At 44.2% G+C, this 18,456-nt stretch overlaps 1 protein-coding gene across 3 annotated transcripts; it reads left to right on the top strand.

Annotated features, from left to right (window-relative positions):
* The first annotated feature begins 1,747 nt into the window (after window positions 1-1,747).
* LOC142060787 (carbohydrate sulfotransferase 5-like) lies at window positions 1,748-13,762 on the top strand. 3 transcript variants are annotated; one of them, XM_075101026.1, is made up of 2 exons: window positions 1,748-1,818; window positions 11,532-13,762. In XM_075101026.1, exon 2 carries the CDS (start codon window positions 11,560-11,562, stop codon window positions 12,739-12,741), a length of 1,182 nt encoding a protein of 393 aa, XP_074957127.1. In that variant the 5' UTR covers window positions 1,748-1,818; window positions 11,532-11,559; the 3' UTR covers window positions 12,742-13,762. The 3 variants fall into 3 exon arrangements, with proteins under 3 accessions (XP_074957127.1, XP_074957125.1, XP_074957126.1); XM_075101024.1 differs by lacking the exon at window positions 1,748-1,818 and adding an exon at window positions 2,002-2,157; XM_075101025.1 differs by lacking the exon at window positions 1,748-1,818 and adding an exon at window positions 2,064-2,143.
* The last annotated feature ends 4,694 nt before the right edge of the window (window positions 13,763-18,456 follow it).

Genomic DNA, 18,456 nt, shown 5'->3' with positions numbered 1-18,456 from the left:
CCCATCTTGGGTATTCAAGCCTTTGTGCTTGTGAAACTTATGTACTTACATCTGAATTGTAAAATATTGCAAGGAGCATTCTCTGTATATACATATATGTATTTAATTTTGAAATCTCCAGTTTGACCTTTGACATCTGTACCTGGCAGCCTAGGGCTACTGATAACTGGCTTCGTATCAGAGTGCGCAAAGTCAGAGCAACTGTCTACTGCTTTTTAGTGTTTCTAGGCACTATATAGGATGAACGAAGGGGCCTGTGAGCTTGTGTCCCTGGTATCTCAAGCTGATGTACATCTGTTCTGCTGGTACCCACTCTCCTCCCTTGCAGTGGTGATAGTGCTTGTGTGACTGACAGTGGGAGTTCATTGTGGTGAAGATCATCTTACCAAACATACTCACTTTGCAGACAAGTCAGTTCCCTGAATGAACTCGCTATGTGTCTGCACAAGCATCAGGGTGGGCATAAGCAAGGGATAGAAATCTCTGGAGAAGACCGTAGAACCCCATTTTAAGGGTTTGAGCTGTTGTACTCCCACAAAAAATGGAACGCGTAACAGCCCTCCAAGCCGAACAGAACCCTGTTTAAGGCAGCAACTGGAACGTGAAGGAGGATAATGCCAGCAAACAGCAATAATACTGGGAGACTCCATTATCCCTGTTGCCATTTTCTCTCCTGTTGTGTCCTCCCACATTGTTATGACAAATGACGCTGCGCAGAGCAACAGTTCAGTGAATGCGTATAAGAAATGGTGAATAGGTCTGGTTAAGCAAATACAGAGAAAAATATCCTTATGTTACATGTTTTCTCCTTCTGAAAGAAAATCCTCTACAGTAATTTAAGAGGAGAACTATTTAAGTTAAAAGGAGGAAATCAAAAAGTTAATTGCTTGCGGGTGGCATGTAACTGTTTAGTATGACCTGAAGAAATCTCTCCATTTCTTTCTTTTGAAAGAGGCATGTTTGAGGACTGGGACTAATACGTGAATGCAGTGTAAAAGGAGCAGTGAAGGCAGATGTGACTACAGCAGGGGAAAAAAAAAAACCTGTTTGTGATATCTCTGCTGCGGTAGCTTCCTGGATCACTTTTATACTGTTCATAGATCTTGGTTGATAGTTTTGGCTCCTTTTCAAGCTTGAAGAGGCATTCTTCATCTGTAAGTAACCAAGCAATAGAAAAAAAGGTAGATAGGTTTACTGCTACAGCTGTAAATACTAAAGTACACCTGACAATCCACTGCAACTAGCATTAAAGGAGCTTTAGGAAGGAGTCTTTCTCAGGAGGCTCTGTAAGGACTCTTCATTTAGCTTGCTATGCAACAGAAAATAAAACGACAAATAATACCACTGCAGTCCACCACAGTGCTACCACACACATCTTCTGTGTACACATATGCCAGAGAGCAATCTAAATGCTCTTTACTGAGGAAGGCCACAGAGGCATGTTAGGATTGATCAGATTTCTGTAAGCGGCTCTGCAAGAGGAAAAAGTAACTAGCTGGTTAAAAGTCCTCTGCATAAAGAGAAGTGGGAATGTGGATGTGTGAGTGCCGTGCTTCAGCAGGTTTGGTTTTTTTTTTAAGGGGTGATTCTAGGATGAAAGAAAGCACCTCTATGCTTATTTCCTGGCTAGCCAAGCAGCCTGTTAGTGGTGTAGGGCCTTCTGGGTCTCCTGGCACCAGGCAGGCGGCCGCGGCCCCGTGGGGGTGCGGTGGGCCGCAGCAGGAGGAGGCGGCGGTTGTGGCGGGCAGGCCCGAGGCGCTGGGGAGGGCCGCGGGGCAGATGGCGCAGGCCGCTGGGAGATGCAACGGAACAGCTCCGGTGAGCCTGCCGAGACCCTACGGGCGGGGGGCGGGCGTCTGTGGGAGGCTCTCCGCCGCCTGCCGGCGGTGGGGCGGGCACGGTGGCCCCGCCGAGCCTGTCCCACTCGAGCGTCCGCAGTGGGGGGGGGGGGGGGGGGGGGGGCCGGGGCGGGCGGGCAGCGCCGGCCAGGCTGCGCCTTTGCCCGGGGATGCTCCGGGGGCGGGGCGGGTCGCCTCCTTGCCGGGCTCCTCCCGCTGCCCCGGCGCCTCGGCCACGTCTGAAAGCGGCTCATTGTCTCTGTAGGCAGCTCGGATGCGCGACGGTGCCGGGAGGCGGCGGGAAGGTACAGGCAGGCCGGTGAGGGGGTTGGGGGTGTTCCACAGACTCCTCGTCCCGGTCGGCGAGCCGGGCGATGACGGGTTTTTTTCGGTATCAAACAGTGGTGTTTATAATCACTTGCACTACTTTTTAAGCTGGTGGGGTAGCGGTAGTACCCGGTGCGGCGGAGCCGCGGTGCCGATGTCGCACAGTCCCGGCCCAGGCGTTACTTGAGCTGTAGTCAGTTGTTGACAGAGGTAAAGCTGCTGAAAATCAGCCTTTTTCCTTCTTACTTCCTCCCCATCTTTCCCCTCCCCTGTCCCCCGAGAATATGGCTGATTCGGGTTAAGGTGGTGTTTGTTGGAGTTAGATGGTGAAATCAGGTGCGCTAGAAAAAACATTTCCCGTCATTTCTGGAAATCACTTCCCATTTTTCTACTGTGTCCAGCCTCTGTTACCAGGGGAAAGTGATATACTGGACCAAAGAATTTGTCGTTATTTCTCACTAAAGCAACCGCTGCAACTGAGGCACATCTCTGCCCATTCGTCCTCAGTTTTTTTGAATATGAGGACACTGCTGTACTGGTGCGGGCAAAGTCTCAAGTGAATAGCATTCAGTCACTGTGAGTGCCTCTTTGTCACTCCAGTTTTGCCATCCTTAAAAGTAGTAAAAACTCCTACAGAAGTTGCAACCGGGCAGACCTAATTTCTTGAACACCAGTAACTGGTAGCTGAAAACACTTTGTGATCTTCAGCTGCATTGTATGGAGAAATAGGTGTTGTGGGGCTGTGCCTCGACACTGCCTTTTGTTCAGGTGCAACAACTTGATCTAACTCCACAAACAATATAAAGGAAGGAAAATCCCAGTACCTTAATATTTTTTGTGGTCGTGTTATGAAATCTGTGGTATATTTCATTGTATTATAAAGTATTTAAACCTGATGATTCCTTGGAAGCGACTCTTCCAGTTTTCCACTAGATTGTAAAAGGAATTATGCTTTCAAAAGCTAAATTAACACTATCAGCTGAATTGCTAATATGTCAGAATTCAAAATGTCTAATTACAGTACATTTACTGTACTTTTATTGTTTCTGTTGCAGTTTCACTGTTGTATTAAAAAAATCAAGCAGGCTTATTAATTCTTTCAACTATTTAGCAATGATCAGCTATTGGAAAGACTTTTAACTCTGTTTGAGGTACCAGTGGTTATAGAAGGCACCCTCCAAACTAACTTTTTCTTTCCCCATTTAGAGATCATTCTGCATATTTTTTTTTTTTGGCAATACAGTAAGCTTTTGCCTTGTGAAGTTGTGTCATTTCTAGCTGTGGAAGAACAATGGAAGGTGACATTTTGTCAGCTGGGTAATTTATAGCAAGAATTACTAGTAATATTGTTGTGCATTTTTCTTGGACCAGCTTTGTCATGTTCCTGCATTTCACTTTTTTGAGCAGCAAACCAGGTTGCTACGATTAGCTCATAGAAGCCATTCTGGTAGTGGTCACGTTGGTGCGATGTAGGTGAAGTATGCAGTAGGTAAACTTCTCCATAAGGTATAGTAGACCGTCAGGTGATCTTTGCTCTGTTTAACATGCCATGCACACGTTCCTATTAATTCTCTAAAATGCATGATGATGTTTACCATTATCATTCTTTTCACCGTCAGTACTGAGGTGTTTTGGTGAATTGTAAGTACATAAGTGATACTTATATTCATCTCGTATGATTGCGATGAAAGTCAGCATCTAGTGCATGACAGGCATACAGGACAAAATCATTCTTGGCTAGCGAGAGATTGAGCATGTAATATAGCATTAGGTATTAATTTTTCAGTGGAAGACATCAATCTGGGAAATTAATTGAATGTATTTTTGCATTTTGTGGACGTTGAAGTAATTTCTGTGTAATCTATAAAGACTTGGGCTTTAAAACTGCTGCATAAACTGTTTTAAATGCAAGTGAGCTGGACATTTTCTCAGACACAAAATGGCCGAGGAAGACTTTGACAAAGACAGCTAAGATTCCGTTGCTCAGAAGTCCTTTTAGGGGAGCAGATACTTGTAATTCTTCGGTCAGTTGTTTTCAGTTCTTCGCTTTATTCTAGCCAGATTTGTTCAGTCTTCCTACAACAGACCCAGACCTGTTTGTTCTGAGGGAGTCTCTCATCCCAGCCTTTTGTCCCATGCTCAGAGAGAGCCCATGTTTCTTTACAGCTCTATTGTGAGGCACTCTTTTTCTGTCTTTTTACAGTCTTTTTGGTATCCCAGAAAAAAATTAGCAGTGTAATAGGAGGGTCTCTTTTTTTGTAGCTATAAAGTTAATTTTTGTTACTTTATTAGGTCTTTTCAGGCTAAACTCTGTACTGAAAGGAAGTTCATTGAGCAATTGTGCTCTTTTCAGTGCTGACCTGCAAAGATCTGATCACTCGATTCCAACATTACTTGTCTTACGTGACAAAGAAAAGTCCCTGAAAGCAAGATCATCCACTGCACAATTTATTTGTGCAGTGATGTTGAAAATCATTGTGATGATGAAAATAATTGCTCTGTTATCCAGTTTGTATAATTAATTTCCTATGTACAAAATGTAAGAATAGTTATTCTGGGGCAGACCCAGGGTTCATCTACTCCAGGATCTTGTTTCCATTAGTAGTCGTTAGTGGACAAGCCCAGTGACAGAGCTTGACTCAGGACTGTTAACTAAACCATATGTGCAGTTGCTTTTCAGATCACATTTTGGACATTTATATTGGCTTGTGAAGAGATGATTTGCCTCAAGAATTTGTTAGAATTATACTTTTGTTCTGGTGTTTGTCAGAGCTCTCCCTGAAGAAACAGCATCACAAAAGAAGTAATACTACTATCACAGAAAAGGAATAACATTGTAGCTGTTACTAAAATAACTGATGCTTAGCACTATTCGTTATGTACAAAAGCATATATGGTGATGCCACCAAGTATTGCAATACTTTGAACGGCTCAGCTGAGCAATGCAAAAAGTTTTGGAGCGCTCTGTGCAGTTGATGTCCCTCACAGTTTTCTGTGCCCCTTGTAGCTACCTTGCCACTTCTGGTCAGTCTGATTTCATGAGTCGGTGAGGAGGTGCTTGCTGGAAGGTTTTGTCACTTAGATGGCAGCTGAAGTGGCAGTGATGCTAGGACTTCTGGCCCTTCCGGTGCTGCTCCCTTACCCACCCCATGTTTTTTAGTCAGCAGGACTGCTCTAGTCAGGCAGGTGCAGCCACAAGAAAGCACTGCTGTGAAGCAAAGAAGGAAGAAAGGAGGTGGGAACAAGCCCTCTTTTAGCTCTCCCGAGGGGAGCTTGAGATGGGCAGGTAGTGCCGCTGAGCAGAGGAGGAGGGCACTGGCAAAAGAGAGGCGAGGCAACGCAAAGCAACTCACAGACTAGTGTTTCACCTAGTAACTAGTGAAGTTTTGGCATGTTGCCTTTCTGTGCTGAAAGACCGAGCTTGCCTAACAGCACCCTCTGGTGAGTCCTGCAGTGGAATAGAGGGTCAAGGAATAGCCTGTAGGAGTAGGTCCTGACCCTCACGATTAAGACAATGATATCATGTAATCTATTCAGTAGATTTATATATATATCTATGTGTATATATATGTTCAGCAACTCTGAGAAGGTGATTCTTCAGGGTACTCAAGAGCTGCTGTCTGCCTCAGCTAATATTTGTCAAAAATCATGCAAGAGCTTGGTGGGTTATAAAGTTGTACATTAAAGGGATTAACCTGGGCCGAAAGCACCTTAACTGCAGAATGCAGCTGTGAATGGTAAAAGGGTATTTAAATGCAAATAGAATTGCACATGCCCAGTGTGAGAAATGCAGAAATAAAAGGCGCTGTTTACAGAGAAAATCCAGTGAACTGGATGTGTGTTTGGCCTCATGCACTGGAAACTGCCCAGGGTGCCGCATTTTGTTGTGTAATTATTCATTTCTTTGCAGTGTCTGCATGCACGTATATTCTTTAGAAACATCCCAACTTTCCCAAAAGGGTAGGAGATGAATCTCAAATACTAAAAATGTGTTCTACTTAGTGCTTTACTTTGATATCACACTTTTTCTTGCAGTTTATATTATACTGAAGAGTAGGGAAATACTTTAGCTACAATCATTTTACATATTATTTATAGTGCTTATGGTGGGCAGACTAGTTCAGACACAAATTATGGACTAATAGTCATGTTAGCTGGGGGTTTTTTGTTGGCACAGTATTGTTTGCAACAGTACTTGGGTGGGAATTGGAGCGAGGAGAGGTCCAAGGGACAGTCAAGGTAGATATGAATTTAAAAAACTGGCTTTTGTTTTAACACCTACATGTTTTTATTCCTCGCTACCCCACCCCTCACCAATGAGGTACAAAGAACAGTTAGTATTTGCATTTCTGCAGAGTGATCTTGGTTAGAGTGGAGCAGCAGTTCTGTGTAGCTAGAGTAGAAACATGCTAATTCTTTAAAAAGCATCGTTGGATCTCTAAAAGCTATGTAATGGGTTGGACTGTGAGGAGCTGCAGAATGCAGTCTTGGAACAGAAAATGGCTAATGTTTTGCAGATAATAAAAAGATTTGAGGTAGTTAATGACTGGCTGGCTTTCAGGCGTATAATCTATTTCAGGAAAACTTGAACTAGCAAATGCAACTGCTCTTCCACTTTTGCTTAGATTCTTCACCACCTCGTTTGGCAAAGTGTCAGTGCAGGCTGCTGGATTGCTGATAATCCTCACAGCATAGAGAAACTCGTAGATGCTTCTGGTGACATAATATGCAAAAATTCAGTATTTGAACAAGGCAGATTCTGTCTAAGAAGAATGGCCGTGCTGAATGAAACCAAAGGTTTGTCTATCTGCTCTTGTGCCTGACAGTAGCAAGTAGGGGATTGCTACAGAAAAGGTTAAATAGTTCAGGAAATGTGCTTTCTCCTAGTATACCTCCAAGAATGCAGGCAGATACCTCGGGCCATCTATAGGTGAGGGAATTGCTGAGCCACTGGCTGTAGCCTCACCTTTCCATTTAACAGTCCTTGAGAGGCTCTTCTTCCATTAATTACTTTCATTTGATGTAATTTGATTTGTTGAACTCTTGTATGCTCTTGCTGTCACAGCAGTTTGAGGCAGAGTTTCACATTTTTTTATGATGCAGTGTACAAAAAGATTTTGTCATGAGTGATCATTTAATTGAATTCTCCCAATTTTCCTTTCTTGAGTAGTCGTGAGAGAGTGTTTTTGCGGCTGCTCTCTCCAGGCCACTTGTGATTTCCCTGTCCAGGGAGTCTCTCTTCCAGGCTGAGGAGTGAAAGTCACTTCAGTATTACTTTTACAGGAGTCATTGACTCTCCTTGTGCTTGATCTTCACACCTTATTGTATTCTGCTATATTGTCTTGATGAATTATTGTGGGCAAATTAGCATGCACAATACGACGCTCTGAAAAAAAAGTAATTGGTCCCATATAGAATCAGGACTGATTGGGATCCCAAGGAGATCTTGGACTGATGCCAAGGGACCAATAATTCCATAGTTAACATTGCAGGGTTTAGGGCAGTGCCAAGGTATCAGTTTATAGACCGGATCATTCTTTTGCCTCCCTTTAAAGTACAGCTTTCATACTGATTATGTAGCAAGATACAAAAGTGAACTTGCAGTGTATTTGGTCTGCAGACATCCCCCCCACCCCCGCCCAAAATTGGTGGCATATTTTTTTTGCTGCCCAGACGCCATCGCCTGAGCAGAAAGGGCAGACTGGGCTACCTTGTCAATGCTTGCCTGCCTGGGTATATTAGTAGTGATTTGAATGAATATATTGACATCTGGGTCTTGTAAAAAGGCATGCTCTTTTCGTAGCTTTGAATTGGCTTATGAACGTGGCCCTGAAAAATAAGGTTATTTATGAGGACTGTGTACCATGTGTTATTTTGTTGCTACCCTCTCAGATAGGAATATGGAAATACACCCAAGTAATTCTTCGTGCCATTTTGCTACTTAAAAAAACTGACATTGTGAAGTGACATCAGTAAAGGTTACTGTATAGAGAAGCTGGTGAAGTATGGGCTGGATGAGTGGACGGTGAGGTGGATTGAAAACTGGCTGAAGGCTAGGCCCACAGGGTGACGGTCAGTGGAACAAAGTCTAGTTGAAGGCCAGTAACTACTGGTGTACCTCAGGGGTCAGTACAGGATCTAGTCCAGCTCAACGTCTTTATTAATGATCTGTATGATGGGGAGGAGTGTACCCTCAGCAAGTTTGCTGATGATAGGACACTGGAAGGAGAGGCTGATACTGGGAGATCTTACCAATGTTTGTAAATGTCCGAAGGGGACGTGTAAAGAAGATGGGGTCAGGTTCTTTTCAGTGGCGCTCAGTGACAGGATAAGAGGCGATGGGCACAAACAGAAAGACGGAGGAGTTCCCTCTGAACAGCAGGAAACACTTTTTCACTGTGTGGGTGATGGGGCACTAGCAGAGGTTGCCACAGAGAGGTTGTGGAGTCTCCAACCTTGGAGATACTCAAAAGCTGTCTGGACGTGGTCCTGGGCAGCTGGTGGTAGGTGGCCCTGCTTGAGCAGGGAGGGGTTGGACCAGGTAACCTCACAAGGTGCCTGCCAACCTCATTCAGAACCTGCCACTTCTGTGATTCCATGAGACAAACCGGGATCCTTTTATCACTATTTTGAAATGACAGAAGAATTGTAGCAGCTTGATGAGAAAGGTGTGTGGTGTTTTTTTTGTTTGTTTGTTTGTTTCCCAGAAGTTGTGTGGGTTTATTTCTTTCACTGTTCATTTGTATTTTGTAAGCTTGGCAGTTACCTGCATGCTTCTGTAATGTGAGTAGTGACCCAGTAGGCTTGAGAGACCGATCGTAGAGCAGGCCTAGTATGACTCCATCTGAAAAATCCATGTAAATTATTTTGTGCCATGATTATGCAGAAGATGGTTAAAAGGTATAATACTGATTAATTTGAAGACCTGTGTGCATGGCTAAAGCTACGTTCTGTTGGCAGCTGTGGTCTGGGGCTCCCCCACTCTCTTTCCCTTCTGTGCCCTTTGGTTCCCTACCTTCTTCCAGCTCCAGTGCTGGCCTGTGCTGTGCTGAGTTGCTTCAGTGCCAAAAAGCTAGGTTAAGAAAAATGAGCAGTAGCTTTTTTTCCAGGCTAGCGCACTGAAACAGTTTGGCCGAGCATCTGGTAAGTGTTGGGACTGCACAAGAGAGGCTTAGGGGGCCATGGGATTAATTCTCAGAGCTGTTGCAGTCATGTGTCACGGATATTTGTACAGAGTTGATGAGAATGTGGAACCACTGGAGAAAAGGGCCTTGCCTCAGCGGGCAACACAACCACTAAAAGCTCAGTAATAACCATAATTTTGGGGAGAAATAAATGCTGTTCTTAAGCTACAGAAACAGATTGTGTGGTGAAGTAAGGAACATAATAAAACAGCAAAAAGGCATTTTTAGCTGAGTGGGTATAAACTAGAGTGGATGTAAAGAGTATGTAGAACTTTGTGTCCAAAGAAGAGCAATGAAGCTTGTGAAGGATCTAGAGAACAAGTCCTGGGAGGAGCAGCTGAGTGAACTGGGGTTGTTTAGCCTGGAGAAAAGGAGGCTGAGGGGAGACCTTATCATTCTCTACAGCTACATGAAAGGAGGTTGTAGTGAGGTGGGGGTCAGTCTCTTCTCAGAAATAATAAGTGATAGGTCGAGGGGAGATGGCCTCAACTTGTGTCAGGAGAGGCTTAGGCTGGGTATTAGGAAAAATTTCTTCACCAAAAGGGCTGTCAAGCATTGGAATAGGCTGCCCAGGGAAGTGTTTGAGTCACCATCCCTTGGTGGGTATTTAAAAGACGTGTAGTAGATATGGTGCTCAAGGAGCATGGTTTAGTGGTGGGCTTGGCAGCGTTAGATTTGCAGTTGGACTCGATGATCTTGAAGGCCTTTTCCAATCTAAATGATTCTGTGATTCTGTCTTACCAGCGAGAGATGGTACTTCGGGAGAAAAACTTCACAGGCAAGTTAGTACCTTACTCTTGCCTTACTCTCCTTACAAGATACTGTATGGTACTGAAGGTAGATGATTCTGTTGACTTCTGTTTTCCTACTCAGCTCACATTTCTGCTATTTTTCTTGGCTTACAAACAAAAGTTTACTAGCAAAATTGTGTTCATTTAAGATAGAGTGCATTTCTTTATACCATGAAGAGACATTTAGGCAGTGGAAGGAGCCAAACCTGCCCATTTCTACTGTCTCTTTCATTTGACCATTTATTTCAGCTTTTGGTACTAATTAATAGTGTTTTTCATGTCTCACTAGGCTAGCATTAAGAACTTAATGCATTTATTACGTCACTAGTCTCCATGGTTTACTTTCAAGAGTCCACAGCGTGTTTATATACCTAGCCTTCACTGTAACAAGAAAAAAAATGTCTAAATGCAACTAGATAGCAAATGTAAAAATCTCAAGATGATCTTAATACACAAGGATTCTTATTTTCCTAATACCGTGCCTGCTAACATATACTGACTGCTTACAGGTGGAATCTGCAAAAGTGAGAGCACAAAGGGTTAGGTGCCAAAAACCTCTAGTAAAAAGTTGTGAGGAGTGCTTGTGGCTTGAACTGTGACTTTAAAGTAAAACAGAAATGCACTTGGGGTCGACATGCCTAAAATTTTCCAGGAGTTACATGCAGACTAATTCTAATTTACAAATGGATAATTCCTTAAATGCAAACTCAGGGCATTCAGTCCTGGAGTATATGTGCTCCAGCCCAAAGACACACGTCAGCTACTTTTTCATTTTAACATCTGTGGCCAGATGTGGCTTCAGATGGCAAGTTTTCACCCATCTTGTGCAATTTGGAAAATACAGGGTTGTGCACAAGCATCAATCAGTGTAGTGCCCTATAGTCACTGCAGGATACAGTGCTCACATTAGATAAGATGATGATGTTTATTTCAGTAGTCACAGTTACTGATGCTCTCATCTACTTTTAAGGGGTAGAAGCCCTGGTAATGTTAGACTGAAATGGAAGTACAGTGGAGTGATTCAGAAAGGCTTTTTTCACTCGGCAGTATTTACCAGAATTCAAGTTGAGGGCTTTATGTATTTTGTAGGGTTTTCTTCTCCAACAGTTGCGCTGCATCAACCCAAGGTTTCCTTCAGCATCAAACATTTGCTCCAAACTTATTTCTGCTGTGACCTTGCTGTCAGGCCTTACTTTCTTTCAGTTTCTGACACCTGTCACCTGCAGACGATCATCTCCCAGTGCCACTGATTAAGGAAGCAAATAGTACCAAATATATACATGCATATTTGAAGAAAGGTTTTACTAATGCAAGAGTTTGTATTGTGTAAGTTTTATCATTATTGTGCCACTGCAGCAATGGTTCACCAGCATTTTCCTTCTCTTTTTCAGCTTTTTAAAGTGCTTGTCCTCGGTGAGAATGGCAAGGATTCGGATTCCTAGCACAATTGTTATACTTTTTGTTACGGTTCAGACTGGATTCTTACTCTTCATGTATTCCCGGTACAGTAGCTTCATGCCTCAGTCTGAGGAGAAACCATCTCAAGTTCACATCCTCATTCTCTCCTCCTGGCGGTCAGGATCATCTTTTGTCGGTCAACTTTTCAGCCAGCACCCCAGCGTCTTCTACCTGATGGAGCCTGCATGGCATGTGTGGGTTACAATGTACCAGAACAGTGCCAAAGTCTTGCACATGGCAGTGCGGGACCTAGTCAGATCAGTCTTTCTGTGTGACATGTCTGTGTTTGATGCTTACATGCCTTGGAAAAGAAACTTATCCGATCTTTTCCAGTGGGCAGTGAGTCGGGCTCTGTGTTCAGCTCCTGCTTGTGACTCCTTTCAGCGTACTGACATAACCAGTGAGATGGCATGCAAGACTCTTTGTGGACGGTACCCGTTCAGCAAGGTGGAGGAAGCCTGTAAAACTTACAGGCATGTTGTCATCAAGGAGGTTCGATTCTTTGACTTGAAGGTCCTCTACCCCCTTCTCACTGATCCGTCCCTGAATCTCAAAATTATTCACTTGGTCCGTGACCCCAGGGCAGTCGTCAAGTCACGGGAACAATCAGTCAAAGCATTAGCCCGTGACAATGGAATTGTTTTGAGTACCAATGGCACTAAAGTAGAAGACAGCAAGTACAAAGTAATGGAAGAGATTTGTAGAAGCCATGTTCAGATTTATGAAACGGCTACTCTGAAACCACCTAATTTCCTTAAAGATCGCTATTTAATGATCCGTTTTGAAGATCTGGTAAGAGATCCATTATCACAAATCTCAGAAATGTATAAATTTGCAAATCTTAGTTTGACCCCCACGCTCAAAAGCTGGATCTATAATATCACACATGGACAGGGACCAGGAAAAAAAAAAGAAGCCTTCAAAATCACATCTCGAGATGCAGTTAGTGTTTCACAGGCCTGGAGAAATGTTCTTTCCTTCCAGAAAATTAAGAAAATACAAGAAGTTTGCAAAGGTGCTATAAACATGCTTGGCTATCAGCTGGTAGATTCAGAAAAAGAACAGAGAGATCTGTCAGTGGATTTAGTGTTGCCAAGACGACAAAATCAATTCAGTTGGTCATCATTTAATCCAAAGCACTGAGATGTTATTCTTGAGAGATCTGGGGGGGGGGAGTAGGTGGTTAAATATTTGTCTACTGTGCAGCATATAGGTAATTTGAAAACCCTTGGCTAATGAGTTTAACTATATTCCTGTCTGCTGTTTTCTGTAATGGAAGGATGTTGGTTGGTTTTTTTGGTTTTTTGTTGTTTGGTTGAGATTTTTTAGTTTCATACACCACAAAAAGAAAAAAAAGCATGAGAAATGCTGCGAGATGCTTGTCAGATTACAGATTTACAGCTGAGCTGTCCTTTTCTCAGCGTTGTTTTAAAATATAATTTAAGTACTTTCTATTAAAAGATGAATTGTCAAAGATGTTTTTGTTCATTGATAATAGTTCAGTTCTGTTTTCATGCTTTGAATATTTAAGAATCTCTGTTCTTAATTTGTATAAATGGAACAAAGTAGAAACTCGACTCATTCACTTTCTTCCAGAATTGCTTGACTTTCTTCTTTTACTTTAAAGTTGTTGTTGCACTGTATATTTTTTTTTTAGACTTCTCTTGATGTTTCTAATTTTAACATAAAAGTTGTCCAAGAGCTGGGGCAACTACAGCAGTTCTGTTGTAAAAGGCTTAAGCAGGAACTTCATTTATTGATAGATTTCTTAGTGGTTTCCCTGGATTGGCAAAGTTTGCAATCAGATACTTGAATGTGATGTTGGCCTGGAGTGCCAAAAGCAAAAGAGATGAAGAAACTTCGAGCAGAGTCACTGTGTGAATATCTTGTTAATGCCACCTCAATTGTGCGTTCTAACGCCGTGACACAGAATAGGCACACACTTACTCCTGCAGCACAATTCATACCGTTATCCTCTCTCTTCAGAACTACAAGTTGTTGCTAATGGAGATCATTGAGGAATTTAAAGTGCCATGGAAATGTGCATATTGATTATGCTGCTGTATGGAACTGATCAATTCAAACAACTTTGATAGCAGAGATGGACACTTGTGTACAGGGCTTTTGTTTGGATTTATGTTTTTTAATACAGTGCATCTCAGGATGGACAGTACATGTTTGATCAATACCAGATAATCCTGTTAGGGTTAATTGAAGAACGTCACGCTATAGCTCATTTAGGTTGAGCATAAAAGCTCCTTAGTGCCTCTACTGTGATGTGCTGTAGGAGACGGATGTTCCTAGCAGTCTAGATGCTGGGAAGTGGGCCCATTGATGCTCTGTCTCCGTGGGGCCGGTTCTCTAGGACCACACCCTTTGCTTCTGGGGATTTTCCTGTATTCCCAGAGCTATCACAGCGCCTGTGGAGCCATATTTTTTTTTGTCTTGGTGGCTTTTCTGAGGTTGTGCTGGCATCTCTGGTGCATTCCTCAGTTCGTTGGGGATCATTTGCTTACTCAGGTTATCTGGGGCTTCTTTCCTGTGTCAGGGGATCTGGAATTTTTGGGTGGGAAGGGTATCTGGGCTGTAGTCTGTAGCACAGGAGGTCTTTTGGGCTCCTCAGTGCAAGAGAGGTACGGACATACTGGAGAGAGTCCTGTGAAGGGCCACGAAGGTGATGAAGGGACTGGAGCATCTCTCACATGAGATAAGCCTGAGAGACCTGGGACTGTTCAGCCTGGAGAGAAGACAGTTTGGGGGGAGGAGGGGAGGGGAATATATCTTATCAATGTATATAAATACCTGAAGGGAGGGTGTGAAGAAAATGGAACCAGGCTGTCTTCAGTGGTGCCCAGTGATGAGACAAGAGGCAGTGGGCACAAACTGAAGCACAGGAGGTTCCCTCTGAACATCAGGGAGCCCTTTTCACTGTGCAGGCAATGGAGCACTGGCACGGATTGCCTAGAAAGGTTGTGGAGTCTCCCACCTTGGCGATATTCAAAAGCTGTCTGGATGTGGTCCTGGGCAGCTGGCTGTAGGTGCCCCTGCTTGAGCACTGCTTTCTGATTTTAAATAATGATTATCCCTTGTCAACACAATAGCCAAGGGCTAATTTGAGCAACGTGCCCACCTAGCCACAGTGCTGGTCAATGTCTGACTCAAGCCAAATTTGGAAGAAACTAAAATCTGTGGTCAGTATGCGATTACGACTATGAGTCAGTCATCTTACGCCCATAAACAGTGAGCAGTCGAAGAACCCTTTGAGCTCTCCTGCATGGCAGCGGGCTGCACGACAGGATCTCCCCTTGAGTGGGGATGCCTCTCAAGGTAACACCTGCTACGGAGATTCTTTACTCCTCAATATTGAGAGATTCATTGCTGCAACAGATTCTTGGTAAGTGACTAATCGCTTGCTAAACTTTGTAAGCTTCATTAAGATTTTATTTTAGATTGATTGTGCAGATATAGTCCTTTAGACATAAACCATTGACCAAGTCCTAGACTGGACTAAGTTTGGATCTAGCCATACATAGCCTCCTCTAAGGGAGGTTTAGAATGTAAGGATGGTACTCTCTGAACCTCATGACTCAACAGGAGGGTCTCCCTAGCAGTTTTGTCTGACTCTGCCCTCTGTGCAGTAAATAACAAAGTGTACCTTGCCATTGAATCTTGTTAAACCACTGTCGCATTACTATCAAACTTTAAGTTGCTGTTTTATATCAGTAAACATTGCTGCTTCTCTTACTAGTGAAGTGCATCACTCAATCCATGACAGACAGTTGAGCAGTTGGCGGGTTTGGAGGGACAGTTCAAGAGGGTGTCTGAAATGCCCTTGCAGGAGTAGAGTTGGACAGAAAAGAGGGGGTTAGAGCTGGCGGGGTGGGGGAGGACTGCCCTGGATGGAATGCTGTGTGTATGTGGGTGCCAGTACCTTGGCTGCTGTGTGTGGCTGTCAGCATTGCAGGAGCCGTGGGGGTGATGGACTTTACTATGCCTCCCCCCAAAAGCTCTGGCTGATGAAGTTATGCCACAGCAGAGACTACCGGCATCAGCACCACTGGATGCTGAAAATGACTAGCACAGGCCTCGCGCTGTACTGTCGTTTTCCCTGCTACTTGCCGTGGATCTGCAATGGCCTTACAGATCCCAGATACCTAAAGCCTGCCCCAGACCCCTCAAGAGACCGCCACAAAGCTGCCAGCAGCCCCCAAACTCTCCCAAACCCTTTCTCAAACCTCCTACTGACCCCCAAACACTCCTCAAAGACCCCCTAAATCCTTCTTTCCATTTACCTGTCTCCCCATCCCTCTTCTCTTCTTCTCCCATCCCCTTTTCTGGATTCCTGTCAAGCTGAGTGTCTGGCATTCCTTTGTGTTTTGTCAGGCCTTCGAGGTAGTGAGTGCTCAGTGGAGTTGATCAGTAGTGAATGGAAGGTGTCATTGATCTGCCTCATTCAGACTAAACCTAACACTTCTGAGATTTTTGTTGCTGGAGCATGGGACTGTGGATGTGCACCAGGGGAGCACCAATGGGCCAAGATGCTATGAGGAGGGTACGGTTGATAGTGAAGAGGTTCGTGGGGAAGGTGTCAGGAAGACAGATGAGAGTCTCCGAGTAATTGGGTGTTAGGGCAGGTGCCCATAGTAGGAGCTGTTATCATATGTCCTCCACATCAGTGTGCAGGCTGTCCTCCACATATGCTGTTACTGCCTCTTGCTCACCTGTTCCCAGACAGGGCTGTCACATGGTGCAGCTTGAGTCATGAAGGCGATACTGGACAGAGCCTGATTTCCTGTTGGATCTGCCTTTATGTAAACAGGTATCTTCCCTGCATCAGCCTCATTCTGCTCCTCTTCCACCTCTCTGCAGCAGCAGCTTGCACGTGACTCAGCCTTTGGGCACACTGTTGAGTCACAGGGCTTTCTAGCAGGGTCTCTTTGACTTCAGCTACTTGTGTGCGTTAGGCAGCCTATGGAAGTGAAGTGAAACCTGGCTTCTCTCATTGTCCTACCTACAGTCAGTTTCCTATTAGCTTAGTCTCTCTCGTGCTTGGGGTTTTAGAGGCTGCTTTCTGAATGGTCAGGAGGAGACCAAAAAGTTTGGGTGCCATGGGTGTTGTGTGCCTGATGTTTCTGTGGGAGAAGTGCTAAGTGAAGGAGCGTACGTGGTGTGTGGGAGACAGAGGGCTGGAGTGTGGGTTGGCTTCCTTCCTCTCAGATGAATGAGAGGGATGTTTCTGGTGGCGGCATGCTGAGTAGGCAGTGCTTTTGGGCAGGGCAGTAGATGGTTGCTTGGGAGTCTGAGGTCTTAGCTTTCCTTCTCTTGCCTGTGTTTAATGAGAAAGTGGGTAGCGGAGAGGACTGATGCTCTCCCTTTCTATGCTGTGTTTTTTTCATGCCAAGTAAGACAAACAAACACTTCTAACATTGTGGTGTCTGTACGCTGCAGTTTCCCTGAGGAGTACCATCTGTCGAACGCTGAAGACAGCCGGGTGCCTGAGCAGTTAGGTAGCTTGGGCTAGAAATGCTCACAACATGGTTATTAGGCTAAAAACATGTCTAATCTAAATCATAAATATTTCCCTGTCTGTAGTGTTTTACCCTAGTTCTGGCCACTCTGTGCCATCTTCTGGATAGCCTGGATAACACAAACCTTCGTTGGTACTGCACATGAATTAGTGCTCAGTGTGGCAGGTCGGTTCAGTGGAAGTGCAGCTTAATACAATCCTATGTATCGCTTCTTGCATATGGTCACATTGGAACAGTGGCTAAAACCAAGCTTATAAACAGCAACTGTGAAGTGTTTGTGTTGTGTCTTACAGTTCTGCTGCACTCACACATGAAGGCAAAGTGTTTTAAGCTGTGGGCAGAAATTCTTTGTCTTCTCTTTACTGTTTACTTCTCTTTTCCTGCTTGCATGTGCTTTGTTTTTTCTTGCACAAAACTGAGGGTTTGGAGGTTTTCTTGTGCAGTTTTTGGTTTAGAATTTCTTGTTGAGGGTTTCTCACTCAGGTGTTGTGGATTACTTGTTAATTTTGTGGGACTCCATTTATCAGTCAGGATTTACAGTTTATACATTCACTGCTTAGGGCATAAGTTTTAAAATTTAACCTCAGCCGTAAGTTGTAAAGCCCCAGCAACCATCTGGGTTCCAAGACTTGCAGTTTTTCACCTAGAGTTCAGGGTTTACAACTTAGTGTTAAATAGACAGGTCTAAATCCTGAGATAATAAACTTTGGGCTATTGATCCCAGAGAGAAAGGCACTCATACTCAGAGAGAATCACGGAATCACAGAATGGCAGGGGTTGGAAGGGACCTCTGGAGATCATTTCATCCAACCCCCCTGCTTGAGCAGGCACACCTAGAGCAGGAGGGGCACAGGACTGCATCCAGGCAGGTTTTTAATTTCTCCAGGGAAGGAGACTCCATAACCTCCCTGGGCAGACTGTTCCACTGCTCTGTCACCCTCACAGTAAAGACATTTTTTCTCATATTTAAGTGGAACTTCCTGTGTTCCAACTTGTGCTCATTGCCCCTTGGCCTGTCCTTGGGCACTACTGAAAAGAGTCCAGCCCATCATCCTGACACCCACCCTTTAGATATTTCTAAGTATTGATGAGATCCCCCCTCGGCCTTCTTTTCTCCAGGCTGAACAAATGCAGATTTCTCAGCCTTTCCTCACAAGGGAGATGCTCCAGTCCCCTGATCCTCTTGGTAGCTCTCCGCTGGGCTTGCTTGAGCAGTTCCCTGTTCTTCTTGAACTGGGGAGCCCAAAACTGGATGCAGAAGGTATTGATTAAAATTCCATTTAATAAACTTAACGCCAGAAGGAAAAAGAGGTTAGTATGGGTAGTTGTG

Source organism: Phalacrocorax aristotelis, chromosome 8 (assembly GCF_949628215.1).
Source record: "Phalacrocorax aristotelis chromosome 8, bGulAri2.1, whole genome shotgun sequence".
Taxonomy (NCBI): Eukaryota; Metazoa; Chordata; class Aves; order Suliformes; family Phalacrocoracidae; genus Phalacrocorax; species Phalacrocorax aristotelis.
The sequence above is the reverse complement of the archived record's forward strand: the minus strand, read 5'-3'. Positions and strand labels throughout refer to the sequence as shown.

What these genes read in the sequence shown, in the direction of transcription:
- LOC142060787 (XM_075101024.1), top strand. Translation starts at nt 2,009, where the DNA reads ATGCTCCGGGGGCGGGGCGGGTCGCCTCCTTGCCGGGCTCCTCCCGCT. An exon ending in GGGAAGGTACAGGCAGGCCG is followed by an intron (nt 2,158 to 11,531) that starts GTGAGGGGGTTG and finishes TCTCTTTTTCAG; the next exon opens with CTTTTTAAAGTGCTTGTCCT.